We start from the raw sequence: 20,223 nt of genomic DNA, 5'->3' as shown, positions 1-20,223 counted from the left end.
GAGGCTTGGTGAAATGAGCTGCAGTGCTCAGGATCATGGTTGCACTGCACACTCGCTGCAGCTTGCAGTTCAGGCTGGTCTTAAAACTGACCGCATCTCTCGCCTGTTTGGAGAAGCACGACATCTTGTGGGCCACTTTAAGCACAGCACTTGTGCTTGGAACGCGCTTCAAGAACAGCAACGAGTAATGAATCTTCCTCAACATCAGCTTGTTCAGCAAGTTAAAACACGCTGGAACATCAACATTCTCATGTTGGAGCATCTCTTGGAACAAAGGTGGGCAGTTTGTGCTGTCTTAAGTGATAGGAGAATCACCAAGCTTACAGATGCCCGTACACTTGAAATGAAAGACGAGAGCTGGGAAATTGCTGAATCTCTAGCAAGCACATTAACCCTTTGCGGTCCATTGTCGGACTGGGTCCGACATTGCAATTATTCCTCACAGGTCCTTTGTCGGACTGGGTCCGACATCATTATAGCAACGCAATAAACGGGTGTTTAGTCGTTTTTTCTCCGGAAAAAGCCGAGAAAACCATTCAATTGCCGAGTGGTAGCGACAGGAGCCGAGACAAGTCGAAAAAAAAAAAAAAAAAAAAAAAAAAGGCGTATTTCATGAATAGTCATACATGGTATCAGGTATCAGATAATGGGCGTCCATAATAAACAAGCTGGCTAAGTGCGTCAGCGCACTGAGACTATCATGGACATTTGCAGAGCTTTTTTCAGATGTTATAGTAATAAAATAATGACTTTGATCGCATTATTGAGGAGTTTGGTGATAAAACGAGTGATCTGGAGATGATCGATCGGTATGTACGACTATTATTATTATTATTATTTATTTCTTACACAGCTGAACGCTATAGCAAACAAAAGGCTGGGGAGGGGCTGGAGATGCCTAGTGTGTGCTTTGTTGATATGCAGGGCCATTTAAACCCGTTTGACTGTGAAAAAAAATACTTTTAAACAGCGCGTATAAAATTAACTGCGCGTGTGAAAATTAATTATTCCTGGCGTGCCTGACGCGCGATTAATAAATGGACCGCAAAGGGTTAAAGCCGCTGTACTGTGCTACAACTGTTCTGTCTGGCGAGACCACTTCAAATGTGTTTGCATCTTTTATACATCCACTAATGCATGGGTTAATCAGCAACCATCTCGTTGTTTCAAATGAAGATTTGCCTTCCATCAAAGCGTTTGGGGCGATAAAGAATGAAATGCACACAGTGATCTTCCCAGCCACTGAAAACACACTCGCAGCCGTCGACAACGAAGCCTCCACCTCTCAAACAGAGAGCGAAACAACCCCACCTGCAAAGAAAGGCTGTGAGGATCCCCGCTCAACTCTGTGTTTTCTTCTAGGGAGACAGCGCGAAGCTCCACCGGCATCAAATGTAAATGAACGAGAGCTTGAGCAGTACCTATGTGAACCCCATATGGATGTTGAAAGTAACCCACTGAAGTGGCCGGCAGTGAATGATCACAAATACCCGCGACTGGCAAAAATTGGACGCAAATACCTCACCGTGCCAGCTACTTCAGTATCAGTTGAGAGACTTTTTTCAAAGGCTGGGAATATTGTGACAGAGCTGAGAAGTTCACTGGACCCAGAAAATGTTGACAAACTAGTTTTCTTTCAGAAGAATCTAAAAAGTGGATTTTACCATTGAAGTACGCTATCTAAGTTTCTTCCCCTTACGTTTTCATTTTATTTTTTGTAAGTTATTTGGTTATTTAGCAGACGCCTTTATCCAAGGCAACTTACAGAGACTAGGGTGTGTGAACTATGCATCAGCTGCAGAGTCACTTACAAGTGCGTCTCACCCGAAAGATGGAGCACAAGGAGGTTAAGTGACTTGCTCAGGGTCACACAATGAGTCATTGAACCGGGGACCTCCTGATTACAAGCCCTTTTCTTTAACCACTGGACCACACAGCCTGTAAATACATAACAAATGAAAGAAACTCTTTGATTTTGGACTAAAGTTTTCGGAACTAAAGTTTTTTTGGACAAGTTTTCTGACATGGATTATTTGAAGTTTGAGGACTGCAGTTTAATGTAAAAAAGTTAAATGTATTCTCTGAAAAAAGGCACAAGACAAGTATAAAGGCAAGATCAGTTTTTCTTCATATTATATATTCATATATGCTTATTATGTTTGACTGTGAATCTCTCAGAATCACTTAAAATACAAAACGGATTAAAATGGGTGTTAAAATAATGGAAGTAAAATATACAAATGTGAAGTTACTAACACATAAATTGTTTGCCCGTTTAAACGGTTAAACGACCGATTAACTCTGGGTTTAAACGTTTAGTCAATTAAACGTAGATTTACAGCCTTATTATTGGAACAACTGCAGACTTTTTATTATGACATGAACTGATCAATACTATAAAATAATAAAACCTGCATGACCCATGTTGTTATTATTATTAAAAGCAATGGTTAGCTGTGTATTTGTTGAAAACACTAAAGGGTGTTTGTAACACTTCAAACCAGATAGGAGTTATAGAAATGAATAATAAATCAACAAGCATATCAGCCTCTAGCAAACAAGTAGTAAAGTGAACCAGTACCTGATGCAGCAAGAATCCCTTCCCAGACTAGAAGTAAGAAAGAGCTGTCATTCATCTTCCCCGGGGACACCAGTGCAAGGTCTTTGTATTCCAACGACCAGAAGAATGGATAGAGTTTCTCATTGGGATTGAACTCCATGTCAGTGAAAGTGTAGATGTGAGATCTGGTCTCCACATTGTAAAAGGAGAGCTGCCCTTCCTCATAATCCAGATACACCCCCAGCTTCTGGGGCTTCAGGCTCGGGGGGAGGGGGGTCTGGGGGTCAGTGAGAGCAGTGAACTCATCTTTATCTTCATTTCCACTCCACCCCACAGTCCAGTAACCCTGCTGGGGGGTCATGCTGAACTTCCCCTTCTTCGGGGCAGACTCTCTGCTGACTCCTAATCTCCAGAATGTATTCTCTCCCACCCCCAGCTCCCAGTAGTGTCTCCCTGAGGTGAAGCCCTCCTTGCCCAGCACACAGCGCCTGTAATCAAATCTCTGGGGATTGTTATGATCCTGCCTTTTACTTTTCACTTGTTTGTCATCCACAGGCAGGGTGAGCCGGGGGTGTGCTGTATCGAGGTCCAGTGTCAAACTGTCAACTGTGAAAAAGTGAGGAGACAATAATAATAATAATAATAATAATAATAATAATAATAATAATAATAATAATAATAATAATAATAATAATAATAATAATAATCCATCCATTATCTGTAGCCGCTTAATCCTATAGAGGGTTGCGGTGAGCCGGAGCCTAACCTGACAGACACAGGGATGCAAGGCCTACACCCTGGATGGGACGCCAGTCCATCGCAGGGCAACTAAGAGGCAATTTAGAGAGGCCAATCCACCAAGCCAGCATGTCTTTGGACTGTGGGAGGAAACCAGAGTACCTGGAGGAAACCCAGCGAACACGGGGAGAACATGCAAACTCCACACAGACAGACCCCTGAGTCCGGACTCAAACCCAGGACCCTGGAGCTATGTGGCAGCAGCGCTAACCACCACGCCACAGTGCCGCCCATAATAATAATAATAATAATAATAATAATAATAATAATAATAAAGTGAGTGTTTATAGTGTGCTCTCTGTATCAATTATATGGCCAGAGGTAAAAAAGCAACGTGGCAGAACACACCACACAATATACATACCTAGGCCTGACCATCAGTGCATCACGGAGCTTTAACCTGGCAGTGAATGCACTAAAAGAAAAAAGCCTGCAGAGCTTTTTATACCATCAAAAGGAGGCTTTATAAAATAAATCTACCTGTCAGAATCTGGCAAGAGTTATCCAGTACAAGGCCCTTCTAACCCAAGAGCTCAGCCCAGGGTCCTGAAGCTCAATGCACTAACCCACACTAACACTAACCAGCTTCAGGACAGCTCTGCTACAGCACTGCCAATCAGAGTCAACCGAACTGTAACACAAATCAAAAACTCCTATCTGGAACATTGGGACAAAGAAACAAAAACCCCAAATAAACTGGATTGCTATCGGGCCCTAAAAAGAGACCTTACTCTGGAGGGTATCTCTTCACTGTCAGAGATACAAAGCAGAGGCAGATCCTGACCAAGTACAGGCTCAGTGACCACAGTCTGGTCATTGAAAAAGGCCGACACAGGCAGACCTGGCTACCCAGAGAGAACAGGCTCTGTGGTCACTGTGAGACAGGAGAGGTCGAGACAGAGATGCACTTTCTCCTACACTGTGAGAAATACAACCAAACAAGAGACAAATTCCTTAAAAAAAATGACTATTTCCCTCCCACACTTCCCACAATTGGCTGACCCAGAAAAACTGGCAGTCCTACTGGGAACGGGACACACAGCCCCACTGGCTGCCCAGTATGTGTGCGCCTGTCACAGCCTGAGGGACACACAGTGAACACTCTGCACAGGACGTTACTTCAATAACACTACTCTGAGTTACATTCTATATACCAGCGGTCATTATTATTATTATTATTATTATTATTATTATTATTATTATTATTATTATTATTAGTTTTGTTGTTATTGTTGTTGTAAATCTATTGTTCATATGATATGTAATGTAATTGTTTTGGCAATACTGCTGGTGTCCCATGCCAATAAAGGAGAGGGAGGGAGAGAGGGAGAGATGGGAGAGGGAGGGAGGGGAGAGAGGGGCAGATGAGAGAGTAGAGAGGGAGGGGAGGAGAGAGGGAGAGGAGAGTATGATGGAGGGAGGGAGAGGACAGACAGGTGAGGGGGACAGTGGAGAGGGACGGTAGGTAGGGAGGGAGAGTAAAGGTGAAGGAGGTACAGGGAGAGAGAGAGGGAAAGGGAGAGAGAGGAGATAGAAAGGAGGGTATGATCGTGGGAGGGAGAGGACAGAGGAGAGAGGGAGGGAGAGATAGAGGAGGGTATGGTGATGGGAGAGGAGAGAGATGGAAGAGGAGAAAAAGGAGAGGGAGGGAGAGGAGAGAGAGGAGGGTATGATGGAGGGAGGGAGAGGGAGAAGAGAGGGGAGGAGAGAGAGGAAGGACTAGTCACATGACACCCCCCCCACTCCTCCACATACACAGGAGAGAAGGGTCGTGTCGTGTGTGAAGTTGTGAGGGGGCTCGATTAGGGCGGGTTTGATAATTTAAAGTGATTTGCACCCCTGTCAAGGATGCTGGGTTTAGGATCAAAGGTTTCAGTGTCATCTTACACACATGAATGTGGATCAGAGCAGACTGAGGCTGATAGGCGGGCTCGATATTTGGTTTTTAAAATGTGGAAACCCACGCTCACAAGCAGCACTGCTTAACTCTTTAAGGACCAAGCATTTATAGTGTGGTTAACCCTTTAAGGACCAATCATTTATAATGTGGTTAACCCTTTTTTGGTAGTAGTTGACTCTCTTCCTATAAAAATTCACTAAACATCTATTTTTTACAGTAGCATCTTGGAACTGTTCTTTTCTTCTGCACACTCTGGGGAGCATTATAAAGCACTTCAGAAACCAGACAAGCTTTTCACTTTTTTTTCAAAACGATATTTCGTTTCTTTTCTTTTTTAACGTTACATATTTTTCTATTATTTTGTATTCTGCTTAGAGATACATGTATAAAAATGTCTTATTCTATGACCCGAGGGACCTTCCAATACTTCCTGAAAGTTTTGTTGAAAAATATTGATGTTTTTTGGGGAAAATTACAAGACACTGTTTCACCTGAGTGATTGCAATGACAGAACACACGTTTATCCTCAGGGTCTTTAGAAGCAATAATGGACACTACTCTCGATTATTTACTCAAAATAAATATGTATAAATAAAATAATAGTTCTTCACTCCATTATTATCAGCAATAAGGACAAAATTAGCTGTGTATTTGTTGAAAACACTAAAGGGTGTTTGTAACACTTCAAACCAGATAGGAGTTATAGAAATGAATAATAAATCAACAAGCATATCAGCCTCTAGCAAACAAGTAGTAAAGTGAACCAGTACCTGATGCAGCAAGAATCCCTTCCCAGACTAGAAGTAAGAAAGAGCTGTCATTCATCTTCCCCGGGGACACCAGCGCAAGGTCTTTGTATTCCAACGTCCAGAAGAATGGATAGAGTTTCTCATTGGGATTGAACTCCATGTCAGTGAAAGTGTAGATGTGAGATCTGGTCTCCACATTGTAAAAGGAGAGCTGCCCTTCCTCATAATCCAGATACACCCCCAGCTTCTGGGGCTTCAGGCTCGGGGGGAGGGGGGTCTGGGGGTCAGTGAGAGCAGTGAACTCATCTTTATCTTCATCTCCACTCCACCCCACAGTCCAGTAACCCTGCTGGGGGGTCATACTGAACTTCCCCTTCCTTGGGGCAGACTCTCTGCTGACTCCTAATCTCCAGAATATATTCTCTCCCACCCCCAGCTCCCAGTAGTGTCTCCCTGAGGTGAAGCCCTCCCTGCCCAGCACACAGCGCCTGTAATCAAATCTCTGGGGATTGTTATGATCCTGCCTTTTACTTTTCACTTGTTTCTCATCCACAGGCAGGGTGAGCCGGGGGTGTGCTGTATCGAGGTCCAGTGTCAAACTGTCAACTGTGAAGAAGTGAGGAGACAATAATAATAATAATAATAACAATATTAATAACAATAATAATAATAATAATAATAATCATAATAATCATAATCCATCCATTATATGTAAATGCTTAATCCTATAGAGGGTTGCGGTGAGCCGGAGCCTAACCTGACAGACACAGGGGTGCAAGGCCTACAACCTGGATGGGACGCCAGTCCATCGCAGGGCAACTAAGAGGCAATTTAGAGAGGCCAATCCACCAAGCCAGCATGTCTTTGGACTGTGGGAGGAAACCAGAGTACCTGGAGGAAACCCAGCGAACACGGGGAGAACATGCAAACTCCACACAGACAGACCCCTGAGTCCGGACTCAAACCCAGGACCCTGGAGCTATGTGGCAGCAGCGCTAACCACCACGCCACAGTGCCGCCCATAATAATAATAATAATAATAATAATAATAATAATAATAATAATAATAATAATAAAGTGAGTGTTTATAGTGTGCTCTCTGTACCAATTATATGGCCAGAGGTAAAAAAGCAACGTGGCAGAACACACCACACAATATACATACCTAGGCCTGACCATCAGTGCATCACGGAGCTTTAACCTGGCAGTGAATGCACTAAAAGAAAAAAGCCTGCAGAGCTTTTTATACCATCAAAAGGAGGCTTTATAAAATAAATCTACCTGTCAGAATCTGGCAAGAGTTATCCAGTACAAGGCCCTTCTAACCCAAGAGCTCAGCCCAGGGTCCTGAAGCTCAATGCACTAACCCACACTAACACTAACCAGCTTCAGGACAGCTCTGCTAAAGCACTGCCAATCAGAGTCAACCGAACTGTAACACAAATCAAAAACTCCTATCTGGAACATTGGGACAAAGAAACAAAAACCCCAAATAAACTGGATTGCTATCGGGCCCTAAAAAGAGACTTTACTCTAGAGGGTATCTCTTCACTGTCAGAGATACAAAGCAGAGGCAGATCCTGACCAAGTACAGGCTCAGTGACCACAGCCTGGCCATTGAAAAAGGCCGACACAGGCAGACCTGGCTACCCAGAGAGAACAGGCTCTGTGGTCACTGTGAGACAGGAGAGGTCGAGACAGAGATGCACTTTCTCCTACACTGTGAGAAATACAACCAAACAAGAGACAAATTCCTTAAAAAAAATGACTATTTCCCTCCCACACTTCCCACAATTGGCTGACCCAGAAAAACTGGCAGTCCTACTGGGAACGGGACACACAGCCCCACTGGCTGCCCAGTATGTGTGCGCCTGTCACAGCCTGAGGGACACACAGTGAACACTCTGCACAGGACGTTACTTCAATAACACTACTCTGAGTTACATTCTATATACCAGCGGTCATTATTATTATTATTATTATTATTATTATTATTATTATTATTATTATTATTATTATTATTATTTTTGTTGTTATTGTTGTTGTAAATCTATTGTTCATATGATATGTAATGTAATTGTTTTGGCAATACTGCTGGTGTCCCATGCCAATAAAGGAGAGGGAGGGAGAGAGGGAGAGATGGGAGAGGGAGGGAGGGGAGAGAGGGGCAGATGAGAGAGTAGAGAGGGAGGGGAGGAGAGAGGGAGAGGAGAGTATGATGGAGGGAGGGAGAGGACAGACAGGTGAGGGGGACAGTGGAGAGGGACGGTAGGTAGGGAGGGAGAGTAAAGGTGAAGGAGGTACAGGGAGAGAGAGAGGGAAAGGGAGAGAGAGGAGATAGAAAGGAGGGTATGATCGTGGGAGGGAGAGGACAGAGGAGAGAGGGAGGGAGAGATAGAGGAGGGTATGGTGATGGGAGAGGAGAGAGATGGAAGAGGAGAAAAAGGAGAGGGAGGGAGAGGAGAGAGAGGAGGGTATGATGGAGGGAGGGAGAGGGAGAAGAGAGGGGAGGAGAGAGAGGAAGGACTAGTCACATGACACCCCCCCCCCACCCCTCCACATACACAGGAGAGAAGGGTTGTGTCGTGTGTGAAGTTGTGAGAGGGCTCGATTAGGGCGGGTTTGATAATTTAAAGTGATTTGCACCCCTGTCAAGGATGCTGGGTTTAGGATCAAAGGTTTCAGTGTCATCTTACACACATGAATGTGGATCAGGGCAGACTGAGGCTGATAGGCGGGATCGATATTTGGTTTTTAAAATGTGGAAACCCACGCTCACAAGCAGCACTGCTAAACTCTTTAAGGACCAAGCATTTATAATGTGGTTAACCCTTTAAAGACCAATCATTTATAATGTGGTTAACCCTTTTTTGGTAGTAGTTGACTCTCTTCCTATAAAAATTCACTAAACATCTATTTTTACAGTAGCATCTTGGAACTGTTCTTTTCTTCTGCACACTCTGGGGAGCATTATAAAGCACTTCAGAAACCAGACAAGCTTTTCACTTTTTTTTCAAAACGATATTTCGTTTCTTTTCTTTTTTAACGTTACGTATTTTTCTATTATTTTGTATTCTGCTTAGAGATACATGTATAAAAATGTCTTATTCTATGACCCGAGGGACCTTCCAATACTTCCTGAAAGTTTTGTTGAAAAATATTGATGTTTTTTGGGGAAAATTACAAGACACTGTTTCACCTGAGTGATTGCAATGACAGAACACACGTTTATCCTCAGGGTCTTTAGAAGCAATAATGGACACTACTCTCGATTATTTACTCAAAATAAATATGTATAAATAAAATAATAGTTCTTCACTCCATTATTATCAGCAATAAGGACAAAATTAGCTGTGTATTTGTTGAAAACACTAAAGGGTGTTTGTAACACTTCAAACCAGATAGGAGTTATAGAAATGAATAATAAATCAACAAGCATATCAGCCTCTAGCAAACAAGTAGTAAAGTGAACCAGTACCTGATGCAGCAAGAATCCCTTCCCAGACTAGAAGTAAGAAAGAGCTGTCATTCATCTTCCCCGGGGACACCAGCGCAAGGTCTTTGTATTCCAACGTCCAGAAGAATGGATAGAGTTTCTCATTGGGATTGAACTCCATGTCAGTGAAAGTGTAGATGTGAGATCTGGTCTCCACATTGTAAAAGGAGAGCTGCCCTTCCTCATAATCCAGATACACCCCCAGCTTCTGGGGCTTCAGGCTCGGGGGGAGGGGGGTCTGGGGGTCAGTGAGAGCAGTGAACTCATCTTTATCTTCATTTCCACTCCACCCCACAGTCCAGTAACCCTGCTGGGGGGTCATACTGAACTTCCCCTTCCTTGGGGCAGACTCTCTGCTGACTCCTAATCTCCAGAATATATTCTCTCCCACCCCCAGCTCCCAGTAGTGTCTCCCTGAGGTGAAGCCCTCCCTGCCCAGCACACAGCGCCTGTAATCAAATCTCTGGGGATTGTTATGATCCTGCCTTTTACTTTTCACTTGTTTCTCATCCACAGGCAGGGTGAGCCGGGGGTGTGCTGTATCGAGGTCCAGTGTCAAACTGTCAACTGTGAAGAAGTGAGGAGACAATAATAATAATAATAATAACAATAATAATAACAATAATAATAATAATAATAATAATCATAATAATCATAATCCATCCATTATATGTAACTGCTTAATCCTATAGAGGGTTGCGGTGAGCCGGAGCCTAACCTGACAGACACAGGGGTGCAAGGCCTACAACCTGGATGGGACGCCAGTCCATCGCAGGGCAACTAAGAGGCAATTTAGAGAGGCCAATCCACCAAGCCAGCATGTCTTTGGACTGTGGGAGGAAACCAGAGTACCTGGAGGAAACCCAGCGAACACGGGGAGAACATGCAAACTCCACACAGACAGACCCCTGAGTCCGGACTCAAACCCAGGACCCTGGAGCTATGTGGCAGCAGCGCTAACCACCACGCCACAGTGCCGCCCATAATAATAATAATAATAATAATAATAATAATAATAATAATAATAATAATAATAAAGTGAGTGTTTATAGTGTGCTCTCTGTACCAATTATATGGCCAGAGGTAAAAAAGCAACGTGGCAGAACACACCACACAATATACATACCTAGGCCTGACCATCAGTGCATCACGGAGCTTTAACCTGGCAGTGAATGCACTAAAAGAAAAAAGCCTGCAGAGCTTTTTATACCATCAAAAGGAGGCTTTATAAAATAAATCTACCTGTCAGAATCTGGCAAGAGTTATCCAGTACAAGGCCCTTCTAACCCAAGAGCTCAGCCCAGGGTCCTGAAGCTCAATGCACTAACCCACACTAACACTAACCAGCTTCAGGACAGCTCTGCTAAAGCACTGCCAATCAGAGTCAACCGAACTGTAACACAAATCAAAAACTCCTATCTGGAACATTGGGACAAAGAAACAAAAACCCCAAATAAACTGGATTGCTATCGGGCCCTAAAAAGAGACTTTACTCTAGAGGGTATCTCTTCACTGTCAGAGATACAAAGCAGAGGCAGATCCTGACCAAGTACAGGCTCAGTGACCACAGCCTGGCCATTGAAAAAGGCCGACACAGGCAGACCTGGCTACCCAGAGAGAACAGGCTCTGTGGTCACTGTGAGACAGGAGAGGTCGAGACAGAGATGCACTTTCTCCTACACTGTGAGAAATACAACCAAACAAGAGACAAATTCCTTAAAAAAAATGACTATTTCCCTCCCACACTTCCCACAATTGGCTGACCCAGAAAAACTGGCAGTCCTACTGGGAACGGGACACACAGCCCCACTGGCTGCCCAGTATGTGTGCGCCTGTCACAGCCTGAGGGACACACAGTGAACACTCTGCACAGGACGTTACTTCAATAACACTACTCTGAGTTACATTCTATATACCAGCGGTCATTATTATTATTATTATTATTATTATTATTATTATTATTATTATTATTATTATTATTATTTTTGTTGTTATTGTTGTTGTAAATCTATTGTTCATATGATATGTAATGTAATTGTTTTGGCAATACTGCTGGTGTCCCATGCCAATAAAGGAGAGGGAGGGAGAGAGGGAGAGATGGGAGAGGGAGGGAGGGGAGAGAGGGGCAGATGAGAGAGTAGAGAGGGAGGGGAGGAGAGAGGGAGAGGAGAGTATGATGGAGGGAGGGAGAGGACAGACAGGTGAGGGGGACAGTGGAGAGGGACGGTAGGTAGGGAGGGAGAGTAAAGGTGAAGGAGGTACAGGGAGAGAGAGAGGGAAAGGGAGAGAGAGGAGATAGAAAGGAGGGTATGATCGTGGGAGGGAGAGGACAGAGGAGAGAGGGAGGGAGAGATAGAGGAGGGTATGGTGATGGGAGAGGAGAGAGATGGAAGAGGAGAAAAAGGAGAGGGAGGGAGAGGAGAGAGAGGAGGGTATGATGGAGGGAGGGAGAGGAGAGAGAGGAAGGACTAGTCACATGACACCCCCCCCACTCCTCCACATACACAGGAGAGAAGGGTCGTGTCGTGTGTGAAGTTGTGAGGGGGCTCGATTAGGGCGGGTTTGATAATTTAAAGTGATTTGCACCCCTGTCAAGGATGCTGGGTTCAGGATCAAAGGTTTCAGTGTCATCTTACACACATGAATGTGGATCAGAGCAGACTGAGGCTGATAGGCGGGATCGATATTTGGTTTTTAAAATGTGGAAACCCACGCTCACAAGCATCACTGCTTAACTCTTTAAGGACCAAACATTTATAATATGGTTAACCCTTTAAGGACCAATCATTTATAATGTGGTTAACCCTTTTTTGGTAGTAGTTGACTCTCTTCCTATAAAATTTCACTAAACATCTATTTTTACAGTAGCATCTTGGAACTGTTCTTTTCTTCTGCACACTCTGGGGAGCATTATAAAGCACTTCAGAAACCAGACAAGCTTTTCACTTTTCTTTCGAAACGATATTTCGTTTCTTTTCTTTTTTAACGTTACGTATTTTTCTATTATTTTGTATTCTGCTTAGAGATACATGTATAAAAATGTCTTATTCTATGACCCGAGGGACCTTCCAATACTTCCTGAAAGTTTTGTTGAAAAATATTGATGTTTTTTGGGGAAAATTACAAGACACTGTTTCACCTGAGTGATTGCAATGACAGAACACACGTTTATCCTCAGGGTCTTTAGAAGCAATAATGGACACTACTCTCGATTATTTACTCAAAATAAATATGTATAAATAAAATAATAGTTCTTCACTCCATTATTATCAGCAATAAGGACAAAATTAGCTGTGTATTTGTTGAAAACACTAAAGGGTGTTTGTAACACTTCAAACCAGATAGGAGTTATAGAAATGAATAATAAATCAACAAGCATATCAGCCTCTAGCAAACAAGTAGTAAAGTGAACCAGTACCTGATGCAGCAAGAATCCCTTCCCAGACTAGAAGTAAGAAAGAGCTGTCATTCATCTTCCCCGGGGACACCAGCGCAAGGTCTTTGTATTCCAACGTCCAGAAGAATGGATAGAGTTTCTCATTGGGATTGAACTCCATGTCAGTGAAAGTGTAGATGTGAGATCTGGTCTCCACATTGTAAAAGGAGAGCTGCCCTTCCTCATAATCCAGATACACCCCCAGCTTCTGGGGCTTCAGGCTCAGGGGGAGGGGGGTCTGGGGGTCAGTGAGAGCAGTGAACTCATCTTTATCTTCATTTCCACTCCACCCCACAGTCCAGTAACCCTGCTGGGGGGTCATACTGAACTTCCCCTTCCTTGGGGCAGACTCTCTGCTGACTCCTAATCTCCAGAATATATTCTCTCCCACCCCCAGCTCCCAGTAGTGTCTCCCTGAGGTGAAGCCCTCCCTGCCCAGCACACAGCGCCTGTAATCAAATCTCTGGGGATTGTTATGATCCTGCCTTTTACTTTTCACTTGTTTCTCATCCACAGGCAGGGTGAGCCGGGGGTGTGCTGTATCGAGGTCCAGTGTCAAACTGTCAACTGTGAAGAAGTGAGGAGACAATAATAATAATAATAATAACAATATTAATAACAATAATAATAATAATAATAATAATCATAATAATCATAATCCATCCATTATATGTAAATGCTTAATCCTATAGAGGGTTGCGGTGAGCCGGAGCCTAACCTGACAGACACAGGGGTGCAAGGCCTACAACCTGGATGGGACGCCAGTCCATCGCAGGGCAACTAAGAGGCAATTTAGAGAGGCCAATCCACCAAGCCAGCATGTCTTTGGACTGTGGGAGGAAACCAGAGTACCTGGAGGAAACCCAGCGAACACGGGGAGAACATGCAAACTCCACACAGACAGACCCCTGAGTCCGGACTCAAACCCAGGACCCTGGAGCTATGTGGCAGCAGCGCTAACCACCACGCCACAGTGCCGCCCATAATAATAATAATAATAATAATAATAATAATAATAATAATAATAATAATAATAATAATAAAGTGAGTGTTTATAGTGTGCTCTCTGTATCAATTATATGGCCAGAGGTAAAAAAGCAACGTGGCAGAACACACCACACAATATACATACCTAGGCCTGACCATCAGTGCATCACGGAGCTTTAACCTGGCAGTGAATGCACTAAAAGAAAAAAGCCTGCAGAGCTTTTTATACCATCAAAAGGAGGCTTTATAAAATAAATCTACCTGTCAGAATCTGGCAAGAGTTATCCAGTACAAGGCCCTTCTAACCCAAGAGCTCAGCCCAGGGTCCTGAAGCTCAATGCACTAACCCACACTAACACTAACCAGCTTCAGGACAGCTCTGCTAAAGCACTGCCAATCAGAGTCAACCGAACTGTAACACAAATCAAAAACTCCTATCTGGAACATTGGGACAAAGAAACAAAAACCCCAAATAAACTGGATTGCTATCGGGCCCTAAAAAGAGACTTTACTCTAGAGGGTATCTCTTCACTGTCAGAGATACAAAGCAGAGGCAGATCCTGACCAAGTACAGGCTCAGTGACCACAGCCTGGCCATTGAAAAAGGCCGACACAGGCAGACCTGGCTACCCAGAGAGAACAGGCTCTGTGGTCACTGTGAGACAGGAGAGGTCGAGACAGAGATGCACTTTCTCCTACACTGTGAGAAATACAACCAAACAAGGGACACATTCCTTAAAAAAATGACTATTTCCCTCCCACACTTCCCACAATTGACTGACCCAGAAAAACTGGCAGTCCTACTGGGAACGAGACACACAGCCCCACTGGCTGCCCAGTATGTGTGCGCCTGTCACAGCCTGAGGGACACACAGTGAACACTCTGCACAGGGGCGTTACTTCAATAACACTACTCTGTTATTGAAGAGTAAAGGTGAAGGAGGTACAGGGAGAGAGAGAGGGAAAGGGAGAGAGGAGATAGAAAGGAGGGTATGATGGTGGGAGGGAGAGGAGAGAGGGAGGGAGAGATAGAGGAGGGTATGGTGATGGGAGAGGAGAGAGATGGAAGAGGAGAAAAAGGAGAGGGAGGGAGAGGAGAGAGAGGAGGGTATGATGGAGGGAGGGAGAGGGGAGGAGAGAGAGGAAGGACTAGTCACATGACACCCCCCCCACTCCTCCACATACACAGGAGAGAAGGGTTGTGTCGTGTGTGAAGTTGTGAGAGGGCTCGATTAGGGCGGGTTTGATAATTTAAAGCGATTTGCACCCCTGTCAAGGATGCTGGGTTCAGGATCAAAGGTTTCAGTGTCATCTTACACACATGAATGTGGATCTGGGCAGCAGTGTGGCGTAGTGGTTAGGGCTCTAGACTCTTGACCGGAGGGTTGTGGGTTCAATCCCTGGTATGGGACACAGCTGCTGTACCCTTGAGCAAGGTACTTTACCTAAATTGCTCCAGTAAAAACCCAACTGTATAAATGGGTAATTGTATGTAAAAATAATGTGATATCTTGTAACAATTGTAAGTCGCCCTGGATAAGGGCGTCTGCTAAGAAATAAATAATAATAATAATAATAACTGAGGCTGATAGGCGGGATCGATATTTGGTTTTTAAAATGTGGAAACCCACGCTCACAAGCAGCACTGCTTAACTCTTTAAGGACCAAGCATTTATAATGTGGTTAACCCTTTAAGGACCAATCATTTATAATGTGGTTAACCCTTTTTTGGTAGTAGTTGACTCTCTTCCTATAAAAATTCACTAAACATCTATTTTTACAGTAGCATCTTGGAACTGTTCTTTTCTTCTGCACACTCTGGGGAGCATTATAAAGCACTTCAGAAACCAGATAAGCTTTTCACTTTTTTTTCGAAACGATATTTCGTTTCTTTTCTTTTTTAACGTTACGTATTTTTCTATTATTTTGTATTCTGCTTAGAGATACATGTATAAAAATGTCTTATTCTATGACCCGAGGGACCTTACAATACTTCCTGAAAGTTTTGTTGAAAAATATTGATGTTTGGGCAAATTACAAAAGACACTGTTTCACCTGAGTGATTGCAATGACAGAATACACGTTTATCCTCAGGGTCTTTAGAAGCAATAATGAGAGCAGTGTGGAGTAGTGGTTAGGGAGCTCTGGACTCTTGACCAGAGGGTCATGCTAGGGGACACTGCTGCTGTACCCTTGAGTAAGGTACTTTACCTAGATTGCTCCAGTAAAAACCCAACTGTATAAATGGGTAATTGTATGTACAAATAATGTGATATCTTGTAACAATTATAAGTCCCCTGGATAAGGGTGTCTGCTAAGAAATAAATAATAATGGACACTACTCTCGATTATTTACTCAAAATAAATATGTATAAATAAAATAGTTCTTCACTCCATAATTATCAGCAATAAGGACAAAATAATAAATAAATGTAGTTCCTGAAACATGAACCCCTATATCCACTCGTTTGATATTTAGAAATGTTGTAAAAACATATACAGTGCCTATAGAAAGTCTACACCCCCTTTCAAAATGTTCACCTTTTCTTGCTTTTTTTATTTATCTACACATCCTACCCCACAACTTCCAAGTGAAAAAAATGTTCTAGAAATTTGTAGAAAATTAATTAAATAAAAAAACTGAAATAGCTTGGTTGGGTAAGTGTCCACTCCCTTAGTAGTAGCAATCCTATATTAGCTCAGGTGTAACTAATTACCTTCAAAATCACACACCTGTGTTAAATTGCAGTGATTCACATGATTTCAGGATAAATTCAGCAGTTCCTGTAGGTTCCCTGTGCTGGGTAGTGCATTTTAAAGCAAAGACTCAACCATGAGCACCAAGGAGCTTTCAAAAGAACTCCGGGACAAAGTTGTTGAAAGGCACAGATCACGGGATGGCTATAATAACAATATATAAGGGCTTGAATATCCCTTGGAGCATGGTCAAGATGGTTATTAAGAAGTGGAAGGTGTATGGCACCACCAAAACCCTGCCTAGATCAGGCCGTCCCTCCAAACTGGATGACCGAGTAAGAGAAGACTGATCAGAGAGGCTACCAAGAGGCCAATGGCAACTTTGCAAGAGCTACAGGCTTTTATGGCCAAGACTGGTCAAAGTGTGCATGTGACAACAATATCCCAAGCACTCCACAAATCTGGCCTGTATGGTAGGGTGGCAAGAAGGAAGCCATTACTCAAGAAAGCCCACCTTGAATCCCGTTTGAAGTATGCAAAAAACATTCAGGAGATTCTGTAGCCATGTGGCAAAAAGTTTTGTGGTCTGACGAAACTAAAATGGAACTTTTTGGCCTGAATGCAAAGCGTTATGTTTGGCGCAAACCCAACACAGCGCATCACCCAAAGAACACCATCCCTACTGTGAAGCATGGTGGTGGCAGCATCATGTTATGGGGATGTTTCTCATCGGCAGGGACTGGGGCACTTGCCAGGATAGAAGGGAAAATGAATGGAGCAAAGTACAGAGAAGTCCTTGAGGAAAACCTGCTGCTCTCTGCAAGAAAGCTGAAACTGGGACAGAAGTTCACCTTTCAGCATGGCAATGACCCAAAACACACAGCCAAAGCTACACTGGAGTGGCTAAGGAACAAATAGGTAAATGTCCTTGAGTGGCCCAGTCAGAGGCCCGATCTAAATCCAATCGAAAATTTGTGGCATGACTTGAAGATTTCTGTCCATCAACGCTCCCCAAGGAACGTGACAGAGCTTGAACAGTTTTGTAAAGAAGAATGGTCAAATATTGCCAAATCTAGGTGCGCAAAGTTGTTACAGATCTATCCTAACAGACTCACAGCTGTAATTGCTGCCAAAGGTGCTTCCACCAAGTATTAACTCAGGGGGGTGGAGACTTATCCAGTTATGATCTTTCAGTTTTGTATTTTTAATTTATAATTTTTTTCTCAATAAAAACTTTTTTCCCCTTAACAGTGTGGAGTATGGTATGTAGATAAGTGGGAAAAAATCCTCATTTAAATGCATGAAACTCTGAGGCACTGACACGACAAAATGTGAAAAAAGTTCAAGGGGGTGTAGACTTTCTATAGGCACATTGTATTAAAACACGAGACAGAATAAATGTTCTAATATAAGTATAAGTCAAATATATTGAATTTATAGTGTTTCCCAGTTATTTTCTTTGCTGTAAACAAGTTCCTGTGTCATGTTTTGTCTCTGCGTGTTGCTATGAAATGTCTCCGCCCTTTACAAATGAAATGCCCATCTCAGTGACATCACACGAATAAACAACCAATCAGGCAGTGAAGTTCAACCCCTCCCCTATCCAACGACATGTGTTAACAAGCTGTACTGCAAAGTATGGTGTCCCAGCAAGTCAAAGAAACGAAGTGTGTTTTCATCGTGTTTACCCGATCACGGGTCCAGAATGACACTTCAGTATGATCGTGTTACACCATCACGTCCTTAAAGGGTTAATGGCAGTGTCAGAGACAACAACTAGAGTTTCTGAATGTTTAACTAGGAGTCTGGACTGCTGGTTATTACAATTTAACAAATCATCTCACATTCTCTGTTTATTTCAATATCCTACCACCACATTCCAGCCCTGGGGATTCAAAAGCAAAAAATAAAACACTTCTTCACTGTATTAGTGCTGTTAAACACGTTAGCTTGACAGCACAACAGTATCTATAGAAGGATATAACTGAGGGAACAAAATGTTATTTTAAGTAAAATGCTGAAGTAAATGTATTTTTTAAACTCATGTTTAAATGTAACGGCTCTCAAGCATCGACTCCTCCTCTCATCCGCGCTCAGTCTGGGAAGTGAAGCGTCAGTGAGCTTTCACAATGCCACTCCCCGGAACTACACCCCTCTTCTCTGAGTGGACAGCTGAACCAAGATCCCTGCTATCATTGGATGCTTCAAGTGTCCATTAAAGAAATGATTGATGTTATGAACTGGAGTGATTCCACCTATCACTCTCCATTTTGTTTTATTAAATCTTGAAGCAGCCAATGATAGCCCTCTAGCCTAAAGTGAAATATGGGGACTGGTATTTAGCTATGATCAGTGATAATAAGCTCAGTTACCCGGAGATCACTGACAGATCCCAGAGACCATGAGATCAATAGAAAATCGGGAGGTTAGGCAGGTATGGGTCACAGTCAGATAATATGCACCCTCACTGAGAAAAATGCTTATGATAGCGCTGGCAGGGCGGGACTTTTTAGTGAATTGGAACCCTCCGGCCTAAAGTGAAATATGAAGACTGGGATTTAATTATGATCAGCGATAATAAGCTGAGTTACCCAGAGATCATTGACAGATCCCAGAGTGTAAAGAGAGAGAGAGAGAGAGAGAGAGAGAGAGAGAGGGGGAGGAGATGGAGGGGGAGGCAGAGAGGGAGAGGTAAAGGGGGAATACTGTAAGAAAGTTAGGCAGAAAGGGATAGGGAGAAAAAGAGGGGATACCAGATCCAAATTCTGAAACGCCAATCAGATAAATGGTTACCTAGATGTATGTAAAAGTGTAACACATAGTATATACCTGACACCTGGGAGAGAGGGAGAGAGAAAGAGGGGGTTAGTAGAGGAAGGGAAGGGAGAAAGAGAGGGGGAGGGGCTGGGAGATGGGAGGTTAAAGAGAGATGGGGTTAGGGGATGAGGGAGAGATTGGGGACAGAGGGAGGGGAGAGACACAGGCTCCAGGTTATGATACTCTTAGTAATTTGTTCTACAGAATGTCCGTACCAAGTTTCATCACAATTGGATAGCGGTTCTATATCTAATATATACCTGCCACCTGGGACGAGCACCCATGTGAGGAAAGGGGAGAGGATAGAGGGGAAAGAGAGAGAGAGGGAGGAGAGAAAGGGATTTCCAGAATAGATTTCAATTGAATCTGAACCATTATTCAGCCAAGCCACAGACTAACCCCTATTCTTAAATGAGAATGCTGATGTGTTTAGAGAAACAGCCGGAGTACAAACAAAAGACTTGGGGCTTGAACCTCAAACCACTTCCAATGAACTACATGAACATCTTTAAGAGAGAGGAAAGGTGAAGAGAGAGATGGAGAGGAGAGGCAGGGGAAGAGAGGAGAGAGGTGAAGAGAGAGGGGGAGAGGAGAGGCAGGGGAAGAGGGGAGAGGTGAAGAGAGAGGGGGAGAGGAGAGGCAGGGGAAGAGGGGAGAGGTGAAAAGAGAGGGGGAGAGGTGAAGAGAGAAGGGGAGAGGAGAGGCAGGGGAAGCGAGGGGAGAGGTGAAGAGAGAAGGGGAAGAGAGGGGAGAGGTGAACAGAGAAGGGGAGAGGAGAGGCAG

General features: G+C 43.5%; 1 protein-coding gene across 4 annotated transcripts in view; it reads right to left on the bottom strand.

Moving 5' to 3' along the window:
• Positions 1–20,223, bottom strand: part of LOC117407809 (uncharacterized) — a 504,618-nt gene that overhangs the window by 444,248 nt on the left and 40,147 nt on the right. For all 4 annotated transcript variants that reach the window (XM_059015531.1, XM_059015532.1, XM_059015530.1 and 1 more), the window contains 4 exons: positions 12,922–13,506; positions 9,486–10,070; positions 6,029–6,613; positions 2,582–3,166 (listed from right to left, as the gene is read on the bottom strand). In XM_059015531.1, the coding sequence (XP_058871514.1) occupies positions 2,582–3,166; positions 6,029–6,613; positions 9,486–10,070; positions 12,922–13,506 (2,340 nt within the window). The remainder of the gene's footprint in view (positions 1–2,581; positions 3,167–6,028; positions 6,614–9,485; positions 10,071–12,921; positions 13,507–20,223) is intronic.

Source organism: Acipenser ruthenus, chromosome 50, assembly GCF_902713425.1.
Source record: "Acipenser ruthenus chromosome 50, fAciRut3.2 maternal haplotype, whole genome shotgun sequence".
Classification (NCBI taxonomy): Eukaryota; Metazoa; Chordata; class Actinopteri; order Acipenseriformes; family Acipenseridae; genus Acipenser; species Acipenser ruthenus.
The sequence above is the reverse complement of the archived record's forward strand: the minus strand, read 5'-3'. Positions and strand labels throughout refer to the sequence as shown.